The sequence below is a fragment of the Octodon degus genome, unplaced genomic scaffold (assembly GCF_000260255.1).
Source record: "Octodon degus isolate 3935 unplaced genomic scaffold, OctDeg1.0 scaffold00006, whole genome shotgun sequence".
In the NCBI taxonomy this organism is placed as follows: Eukaryota; Metazoa; Chordata; class Mammalia; order Rodentia; family Octodontidae; genus Octodon; species Octodon degus.
Genome location: NW_004524582.1, coordinates 20,098,510 through 20,109,260, shown reverse-complemented (window position 1 = coordinate 20,109,260; position 10,751 = coordinate 20,098,510). Strand labels below are relative to the sequence as shown.

Sequence of the window (10,751 nt, the reverse complement as noted above, 5' to 3'; positions counted from 1 at the left end):
GGGGACCGGGTCTGGAGGATGCCGCTCTTTGAACATTACACCAGACAGGTTGTAGATTGCCAACTTGCTGATATCAATAATGTTGGGAAATACAGGTATGTGAAATGAGCGAAGTCCACATTTTTACTGTCATCCTCGGTTGCCAAAATGATATTTTCAAAGCATTTGACCCTGGTTTCTTTCTGTTGTAGTGCTTGTAAACTTTGATGCCTTGAATTTTCAAGGTATTTCTCCCAACAGATTCTCAAAATTGCACATGTTTTCAAATATAAAGATGATCTGAAGCAAATAATAAGAGAAAGAAATGGAAAATACAGGAATTCATTACGTAGGAGAAAGGCACCTAGATTCATCCTTTACTGCGTAAAGCTGTATCTGAAACAGGACCTGATAAGGAGTTAACTCAGAAATCACTTTGAGGACATTTAACTCATTAGGGTAGCTCCTGATCAGGTCCTGAAGCCTTGCCTTTTACTCTGGCTCCTACCGCCTACTCAGTGAGGATGCAGACTCTAATGCCGGGTCTGGTGCGCAGCGCCCGAGGGCTAAGCACCGCTCTCCGCCTTCCTCTTCAGATCTGCTGGAGCGTGCACTGCGGCGGCGTTCCTGAGGGAGTTCGTGACTCATCCCAAGTGGGCGCACTTAGACATCGCGGGTGTGATGACCAACAAGGACGAGGTTCCGTACCTGCGGAAGGGCATGACTGGGAGGCCCACCCGGACTCTGATCGAGTTCCTGCTTCGCTTCAGTCAAGATGAGGCCTAGTTCTGACACTCGGAAATCGCTGCATAAGCCTTACAATGGGCAGTTAAACTTAAATATTTTTGAATGGATAAAAGTCTTTTAAGACAACAAGGATTGCATTTTTAAAGTTAGAACAAAATGAAAATTTGTATGCCTTGATATTTGATTTTATGCAAAGATTTATAAAGGTAAAGCTAATATGTTTGGCAAGCTTTTTAAGATACTCATTCTGTGCATAATATTATTTTTAAAACTTCCTGATCACTTTTCAGAGTATATATGTTTAACTGAAAGGAAAAATCGCATCTCAGATCTGTGGTGCTAGGAACATAAACAAATGAACAGTTATTATGTGATGGTCAGAAACAATAAATCCAACTTTTTGTGCTGTCTGGTTTGGCTGTAATACATATATAGATAGCTATAAACCTAGAAACATTGGCCTAACAGTTTGTCCTTTTTGGCTTTATTCCATGTACTATGTAAGTAAGTAAATTGTAACACCATAACGTAGGTGTTCCACAGTGCCAGGAATCACTTGTGGGCACTCGGCCTGCTAGTTTGTAAGACAGTGGCCTGGCATGTGATTTCTACGAGAATCAGTCACAGAGGAATACTGTGAGCCACTGTGACCTCAGCCATCTATCAGGCATGGTTCTGAGTTTTCCTGCATTGACTCCTCCGAGTGAGCCAGTGAAGCAGGCCCCGTTACCCTGCGTAACAGGTGCGGACAGTGACGCATGGGGCGAGGGAGCAGCCTGTAAAGTTGCAGAGCAGCACCGGGTAGGACACAGGGAAGCCCACATAGTCCTCACAGCTGGTGTGGGTAGTGCGCTGTTAAGGCTTTCCATTCAGGACTTGAACAGCTGTGGGATTTACTGGAAACACCACACCCAGCGAGCAACTAGACCATACAAGGGACTTTCAAACTATTTGCTTACGTCCTGGGACTATAACTCATCAACAGAATCCCATTTGTGCAGACTTAGAACAAAGCTCTCCTCTTTCTCACTTCTGTATCACATGGATTAAATTATTCGTGAACAGAATGCATTCCCCCTCTATTAAGACTTTGAAAACGTTTGATAGAGGGACTGTTTATTGCAGTTGTCTTTTAACTTTTAAACAGTTTGACATAAATGGACATTGTGAACCTAAACTGGCTTACAGAGAGGGAATGAAAATAAACATGCAAATTTGTGATATATTGAAGAATTAAAAGTCAGGCAAGAGTAATAAGCAAACACACATTCTTCTGGGTGTTCATGGTCAGAGAGGATAAAAGAACAATAGAACCCCATGCTTGTACGTGGGATGCGAAAGGCTTTTAATGCAGCCCCGAGTTCCCCGTGCTCCTCCAGTCTGGTTGAGAAGAAACTGAGTTGCCATGGCATGTGCTCCTAGCTGCCAGATCCTTCACAGTGCCTTACCACTCTTCAGGACCATGGTCCTTACCCATAGGTAGGTACCAACCAGCATTAGGCAAGGCCATGAGAAAATCCAGACGGGCAGCGATTTTGAACACATGCATTTTAAAAGGTGACAGAAATAGAGAATCCAAGGCTGAAGGGCAGTTCCATGGCCATCAAAATCCTCAGCTGGGAGTTTTCCATCACTGGCTGCAAGGTTCAAAGGCAGCATGACGTTGAGGAAAAGGAGCAGGGGCAAATGGGTACAGCTGCAATTACCAGGTTAAGTACCTGCTGAGGCCTCTGCACTCTCTTATCACCAAGATTAAGCCAAGGCTATTGCAAGAGATTTGGGGAAATGCAGAGATAGCGCTGCATGCTGCTACTGTGATGGGGGAGACAGTTCGTGAACAACGCTACATGGATAGAAGCCAGAGCTGCAAAGGTCAGTATCTGTATGTGCCAAGACCTGGCACAAGAAGCCCTCACTTGTGACTGGGGAGACAGCTCAACAGCATAAACGCCTGCCTGGCAAGAGCAAGGTCCCTGGTACTGCGAAAAGAAAGAAACCCCCCAGTAAACAAACCTTTGCTGTAAAGGGCCAGTGCACTCTGTCAGTACAGTGGGGGCAGAAACCCTCAAGTTTAGTGCTACCTGCTCACAAACAGCAAACCACTCTTAGGCGTCCCTGCCAACTAAATAAAGGAGATAACAGGATAGAGATGAACTGAAATCCTGAGACTACCTGGCAGCTAAAGGAGATTTTTGGATTACGGCAGAGGAAATCTAAAGATGTCTTCATAATCTCAAAAGTCAAATAGTAGGAAATGTTTTACTACCTTGAATAAAAGATCCTTAAATGAGCAAACATGCCACACCTAGCTTGTGTCAGACTTTGCCATGGGAAGGCAAAGTAAACAAGATACGATCCTTGTTCTTGCAGAATTTAATCTCAGGCTCAGGAAGAAGAGTTCTAGAACCATACTATTTGGTAGCATATCAACTAGACAATATTGGCCTGAACATTTCTTTGGACCATTTACAGCTATATTCTGTGGCTTTTACTGTATCCACCATGAGCTCTGGGTTTCTCCCCATCATAGAAAAGTAGTAGCTTAATACCTGGAATAGTCATATTCACCAAATTAATACGGATCCCATTCCCAAACAGCCTGGGGTTTTTTTCTGAGCACATCATGGAATTTTAGTTGGACCACATCTTACCATTTCTCTTCTCTGCCCTAATACTAGACACCATCCTCTCTGTACTCCTATATTACCGCCTCACTGGTGTCCTTCATCCCTTTGTTCTACCTGAATGAAAAGACTTTAAACAATTCATGCCAGGGATTTAGCGCAGCAGCATTAAGCACCAGCCTGGCAAGTATAAGGTCCTGAGTTTGATTCCCAGTACCAAAAAATAAATCACACTGTATTGCTATTTTCTCAAGTTATCTGGTCTGCGCCAAGCACTGTAGTAGACCTATGCATACATAGTCTCATTCTTGGTTATCTTTCAAAGATAACTAAGTGCTTTCACAATTTATCAGTGAAACAGATTTTTTTTTTTTTTTTTAGCAAAATCTAAAGTGGGTGGTCTGTGCAGAATTCAGAAGAATTATTGACCACTTTCTGAGGCAACTTACACTGAGGTATAACTGCAATCTCAGCACCAGTGGGTTTTTGAGGGGTGGTACTAGGGATTCAGCCTAGGTATGTTGAGAGAAGAGTCTAAACTGTACCGGCTGGCATCAAACCTGTGAGCTGTTTGCCTCCACCTCCTGAGTACCTGGATTACAGGCATGCACCACCACATCTGGCTCATTTTTTTCTTAGAGAAACAATTACAGTTTTAATAAAAGTACTATATATGCTAACATGTAACAGGTTTATTATTTTAATGAACTTTATTAAATTCTCAGCTTTAGTAGATAAATAGACATAACCCACAAAAAACAAAATCTTTATGATCCTCAATAATGTAGGAATGCAAAGCGCTCCTAATTTGTAGACGTTCTCTCCCACTTTTTTCTTTTGTTTCAATCAACAAATAATTTCGAGCTTTGCTAGGCACAGGTCTGAATATTCAGGGTGCAAATGGCAATGGCAGGCTCAGAAGTCCTGGAGCTTGCACTCCACTTGGGGTGGGGATGGGGCAATTTAACCAATGAAGAAAAACGAGCAATTGCAGCAAATGTTTAGGGGCTACGCAGAAAACGAAACGATTAGTCTAACTGGCAAAGGGAAGTTTCCACATTTTCTGACCACTTCTGCCCCAGCCCACTCATGGCCTTGCTGTGCTGCCTGTGGTCACTTAAGTATACCACCCAGGCAGGATGCTAACTCAGGGGACCCTATGTTTAGGAAGCTCTTCTAGTTAAATTTTCACTGCAGTTCAGTTCACAGACGAGTCTTCTCTAATTACCCATCTCGGAGAACACCCCCACTAGATATCCCCTCATAGGGATGCAATTTTCCTTCCTACCATTTATCTGTAACATTGCTGTGTATGACTTAAGTTTGCCTCTCTCTGTATACAGACTGGGGCGATTGCTGTAGCTCCCAGATCATTAAATAGTGCCTGAGACAATAGTGGATTCAGCATGCTGGATGGAAACTAAAATGAAAACATGTCTTGAACAGATAAATTTAAGCAAATTATTACGATATTGGCCTTTTTTTTTATTAATTTAGGTTTGGGTCTACAGGGTGTACAGGGTCTCATTATGTAGATTGGACTCGTGGTGACTCTCCCGTTTAGAGCCTCCCCAGGGCTGGGATTACAGGCCGCGCCACCACGCCCAGTCCCAACCGCAGTCTCCGCGCGCCCGGGGCGAGGGGGGCGGGCCGGCACAGCGTGCAGGGGATCTAACCCCCGCAGAGCAGGCGTTAATATCAAAGAGAACAAGGCCAGGACAACAGGTCGCCTCGGCAGTGGTACTGTGAGCTGTTTCGCCGCCCCGCCTCCGAATCCGCAGGGACTGCTTCCCGTCTGCGCGCCGCTCTCACCAATGAGTGGATCAGCACTCGTTAGAACAAACCCAGTGCTTGTAGAGGGGGTGGACGACTCTTCACGTAACCCGCCCACAAACTGGCCCAGAGAGGAGAAAGCGACGGCCCCGATCCACCCAATCCTTCAGGGAGACGTCATCGCTGGGGGCGGGAGGCCCTGCGCGCCGGCAGCCACTTCCGGGAGCAGCGTCCGTCACGTGACTGCGGCCCCGCGCAGGCGCAGTGCGCCTCTCCGGCCGCTCTAGACATGGCGGCTCCGCTAGGCGGTATGTTCTCCGGGCAGCTGCCGGGGCCCTCAGGTGCCCCGCCGGGACTTCCAGGCCAGGCGTCCCTTCTTCAAGCGACGCCTGGGGCCCCGAGAAGTTCCAACAGTACCTTGGTGGACGAGTTAGAGTCATCATTTGAGGTAAACTGGGGCTCGGCACTCTGCAGCCCTTCCCTTCTCGGGAGACGTGAACTGCGCGTGCGCGCGTTTTCTCCTTCCTGCTTCCCAGCGCTGGGTTTCCAAGTGATGTAGCGAGGCCCGGAACCTAGTTTATTGTTTCGGTCCCACAGTGGTATTCTCTTCAGGTCTGCTGAGGGGTAGACTCGTTTCTGGAGGCACGTGGACTTGAAGTTTGACCCCAGGGGTCCATGCAGGTCCCCGCCGGCGCTCCCTTATTTCTGCGTGTCTGCGCCGCCTCCCCCGAACCCCGCTTTTCCGCTGCGCTGCGCTCTGAAACGGGCCCAGCCTTCTCTCAAGACTCAGCTTAGAGCCCCATCTCTTGTGGATCGTGCCCTGTTTCTCTCGACGGCTCCTGCTGAGTGCCGCCCGTCCAGGTCCCTGGTTTTCCTTGACTGGCTCAGGTGGTTTCCTGGGATCGTGCGCTCTTGTTTGAGAGAACCTTGGAGACAGTCTGGGCCCATCCCACGTTTTGCTGCTTGGAGAAGCAGCCCCGGAGGGCAGAAGTAATTTGCCCAAAACTAAATTGAATTTGGGAAAATGAGCACTGCCGCTCCTGCTTCCTGACTTTCAGGCAAAAGGTATCCAAGGCATACTTCTCAAAAAAAAAAAATTTTTTAACAAGACTGCCATGCATGGGAGTCCCTTATGATTCCTATTTTCTGTGAAAGTCTTTATTTGCTCCTTCCCTCTCTACCCCCACCCCACCCCACTCCGGGAAAGAAGGGACTAAAATTCATGAGATTTGTTTTCCACCCACCCTGTTGGTGCCACTGCTGGCTCGGGGAGGCCGGGAGCAGCCACTCCTGCTTTGTGGCCCCTCTGTGGCTGGTTGGCTTGAATGAGTTGTGTTTCATCAGTCATAGGTTTCGCAAAGCACACGTGATTCACTAACATCCCAAAGCCAAAAGGAGTTGACTGTGTTTCGTGTTGTGTTTTGTTTTGTTTTGTTGTGGCTCTGGAGGGTGAACTTAAGGGCCCTTGCAGGGAGCTACATCCCATCCAGCCTTGTAAAAATTGTTTGAGATCAGGCTGTGCTAAAATTTTGCTCAGACTGGACTTGGATTTGTAATCCCCCTGCCTCGCCTTCCTGGAGTGCTGGGATTCCAGGCATGCGCCACAATGCCTGGCCAGTCAACTGCTGATGGAATACACAGAATGGGCAATCAGATTTGTTAAGGGTCTGATTTGTCGTAGGGCTGGAGGATTCCTGCAATAGTAGTTGTAACCTGGAAACTGCCGGCAGCACAATGTATTGCTTCCCAAAAGGGCCTTCCCAGTCTTTGGTGTTCTAAATTTGAGCTTGTATCAGCATGCCTCGCACCAAGTGTAGTTTGGTGAGGCTCTCCTTTCTTGAAGTGGAGGCTTTCTTTGCAACTTCTTCCCTCGCTGGCCTTTCTGGCTCGGCTGTCTGCAGTGGGCCTTCTCTGAGCATTTTCTGACACTTGCCTGCAGGTTCCTGGCCGATTCATATGCACATTCCACTCAGTGTCCTTTAAAGAGAACTCCCACTTTGGGACTTTGCTATCCATGTGACATCGGCCTTGTCCTCTTGGGCCACCCAGTAATTGGTATTTATTAAACACCATGCTGCTTATTAAATGTCAGACATTATTCCAAGCACAATGAGTACAGTGGGAAACAAGACAAAATTTCCACCTATTAGTAGGGACACATAATAATGCAAAAAAAAAAAAAATGATGTCATGTAATTACATGAAAAACAACAAAGCTGGACTTCAGGGTAGAGCATGAACAGGAGCAACACCATTTGGAAAGGACAGAGACGGCCTGTCTGCAGAGGTGACATTTGGCCTGTATTCTGAAAGAATAACAACAGCAGTCATTGAAGGATTGATGGAAAAGAGAGTGTTTGGGAGGGTGTTCATACTGGTATGGAATGAGATAGGAATGGGCAGTGGATGGAATCAAGTGGCAGTGCTGGCGCTGGGTCATTTGGGACTCAGTTTACAAACCAGGTATCTTTTCTGGAATGATGTCCTGTCACCTGTACAAACCCAAGCACCATCAAATTGTTGAATGATGTCAGGAGAAGCATTTCTTACTCAGAAGTAAGACTTGATGTGCAGGTGACATCTTTTTTGTTGTTTTGATCACATAGGCTTGCTTCGCTTCTCTTGTGAGTCAGGACTACGTTAATGGCACTGATCAGGAAGAAATTCGAACTGGTAAGAATTTCTCTTTGCAAATGCTGTTCCTGCTTTCAGCAAGATTGCTTTTGCTGACTTTACAGCTGCTGGGCTTTTGTCCTGCATGCATTGTAAGAAAATGTTTGTGTGGAATAAGGTGCTTGCATATTGTCCCTGTGAACCAGTGGCTCTCTGTTCAGTTTGTTAACTGACATGGGTCACTCATAATGAACCATTTGTTTTTTGTATTGGTGTTGGGTAAAGAAGACTAATGGTGTGAACTGTCTGACTGAATACCCAGTGTGATTACATTTTGAGCAGAAGTCTGTCATGCTTTGCTCGTTCCCTGTGTTCTGTCCCCAGGGACGCCAGTGCTTCCAGTTTCTTTGTACCATATTTGTTTTATTTTTATTTATTTATTGTATTTTAGAGAAGGGTCTACAAGATGTTTAGAGTCTCACTACTAGATGGGACTCATAGTGATCCGCCTGTTTCCAAGAGCTGGGATTATAGGCGAGTGCCACCACACCCAATCTCAATTGCCATCTCAGCATGCCCTTGGGGCTGGGTTGGCACAGCAGGCCCAGGGATTGAACCCCTGGCCCCTGCACCTGCTTGTGAGCGCTTTAATCTGCTGAGCTGTTAGGCCAGCCCTTTTGTACCATATTGTAAATGTTCCATTTTAACTGGAAATCATAATGTTAATTTGTGAATCTCTGGATTGCTTTTTTTTTTAGAAAGCCTCATCGCTTTCATGATATATAATGTCTTGTTTGTCACCTGATGAAAGCACGAACTACCTGCTGTCTAGTGTTTGCTAAAGAAAGTTAGTAGCTGTTACTATTGCTGTGGCTAAGATTAAAATCCTAGATTACATCTCTAAGATGCTGTTTTAATATTCTGGCTGTATATATGCCTCATGTTGTTGCTAATTTAATTTTTGTTTGTTTGTTTTTTTCCATCTCTAAGGTGTTGATCAGTGTATCCAGAAGTTCCTGGATATTGCAAGACAGACAGAATGTTTTTTTCTACAAAAAAGATTGCAGTTGTCTGTCCAGAAACCAGAGCAAGTTATCAAAGAGGTACAAACTTGGTTTTTTCCTCAGCTTTTAGGGGGAGCAGTTATTGTCAGGATTCCATTTATACCTTAAATAAGATAAAAAGTTTTCCTATTGTAGAGCTTCAGTTTTGTTGTATAGATCAGTGTGCAATGCTGCTCGCTGTCCACATTCTTGAGGAGTAAGAGAAGCCAGGGAGTCGGGGTATGAGGCAGTGCCCCAGACGGAGCAGGCCTGCGCACTGTGTCCCACACCAGCAGTCACAGAAACTGTCTGAAGGGAAGGTTCTCGCCGGGTGTGGTGGAGCACCCCTTTGATCCTAGCACTCAGAAGGCTGAGGCAGGAGGATCAGTGCAAGTTCAAGGCCATCCTGCACTATACAGTGAGACAGTGTCTCAAAAAAAAAAAAGACTCTGCCTATGAAAAAGGTTGAAAAGCCACGAAAGGTGATCAAAGCGCACTTGACCCAGAGCTGTGCCCCGTGGCCTCAGTTTCCCTACCTGTGCCTTCCATGCCAGAAGGGGTCTATTCAGTGTTCAGAAAATAAATGTTCTGACCGAGGATTTCCTTGGTCTGCCATTCTAACCTGAACACTTAGAAGTGTGTAGACGAGGTATGTAGAGAAGTGTGTAGACTACCACAAGGCCTGCGAGGCTTCAGTGCCACCGGGCAGATGGGGTCAGGAGCTGCCACCCAAAGGTGGACGAGGAATCCTTCCATGCAGAGACCAGCACTGCTGCCACGGAGGAAGCCCACAGGGAGAGTGCACTTGGGCAGTTCTTTAGGTACCAGCTCCAGACCAGTTCATCAGAAAGTTTATTTCATCCGTGATAGCAGCTCTTGATGCGCTGAACATAAGAAGAGGTGCCTCACAGTCCTTTGGGGCAATCATTTCCTGGTACAGATACCTGCGTAACAGTACAGGTGTGCCAAGGTCGGGATAAAGGGTTTAATGTTGAAATTCCTAAGGAGCACTTGGTAATGTAGTTTAACTTTCATAATCTGAAATTTTAGAGAGTAGTGCCGGTTTTTACAAATCTTTCAGGTTTTGAATGGCTTTTGTTGTTAGCAAAAGTCTTTGAACAGAGTTAGCTGGTGACTGAGGATTAGGATAAGAAAGTGATTAATTGCTTTTTGGCTGTCCTTGAGTGCTTTTTGAATTCTGTGGCTTGTGTTATTACTTATTAAAGGACAAATAATTAAACACTGTGATATTAGGCGACATCTGCCATTTCAATAGTTACTTTGGATTTACATAGTGTATCCACGCAGAACAGTGCGTATAGTGTAGTTTCCTGTATTCCCTTGGTTCTGAATTTACTTCCCAGTGCTGTTACCGCATGAGAAACTGTATCCTCTTGCCTTGAGTATGCTCTGACGTGTTTCATCACTCTTCATCCTAGGATGTCTCAGAACTAAGGAATGAATTGCAGCGGAAAGATGCACTGGTCCAGAAGCATCTGACAAAGCTGAGGCATTGGCAGCAGGTGCTGGAGGATATCAATGTGCAGCACAAAAAACCCGCAGAAATCCCACAGGGCTCCTTGGCCTACCTCGAGCAGGCCTCTGCCAACATCCCTGCGCCTCTGAAGCAGACGTGAGCCCCCAGGCCGGCAGCCGCCCCAGACATGGCTCTGCCCAACATCTGCTCTGTGGACCTGCATCCAGGACCTGCATCCTTCACTGTGGACCTGCACTGTGGACCTGCATCCTTCACTGTGTGAAGGTCAGGAGGCGGGTTTTATGTCCCGCCTACGGTCACCTCCTTATTTTTATGAGATGTTAATTCCTTGAGTATATTACAAAATGCCTGTAGCTTTGGTGGCCCAAGTTAAGTCTTTTGCTGTTAGCACAGTTTAGAGTCAGTATGATGACACTTTTTTTTTTTTTTTTTTAACATGACTTTATTTTTGTGTTTCAATTTGTTAGATGTGTA

The 10,751-nt window shown here is 46.0% G+C and overlaps 2 protein-coding genes across 2 annotated transcripts in view; both read left to right on the top strand.

The window, feature by feature from the left end:
• Nucleotides 1–942, top strand: part of Lap3 (leucine aminopeptidase 3) — a 22,152-nt gene extending 21,210 nt beyond the window's left edge. Inside the window, exons 10-11 of the mRNA XM_004624659.2 lie at nt 1–95; nt 576–942. The exon at nt 1–95 is cut by the window's left edge and continues 6 nt beyond it. Of these exons, the coding sequence (XP_004624716.2) occupies nt 1–95; nt 576–765 (285 nt within the window). The 3' untranslated portion in view covers nt 766–942. The remainder of the gene's footprint in view (nt 96–575) is intronic.
• A 4,437-nt stretch (nt 943–5,379) lies between these two features.
• Nucleotides 5,380–10,479, top strand: Med28 (mediator complex subunit 28). The gene is made up of 4 exons (XM_004624545.2): nt 5,380–5,571; nt 7,730–7,796; nt 8,727–8,839; nt 10,219–10,479. The coding sequence occupies exons 1-4, from the start codon at nt 5,413–5,415 to the stop codon at nt 10,414–10,416; spliced, it is 537 nt and encodes a 178-aa protein (XP_004624602.1). The 5' UTR covers nt 5,380–5,412; the 3' UTR covers nt 10,417–10,479.
• Nucleotides 10,480–10,751: the final 272 nt, after the last annotated feature.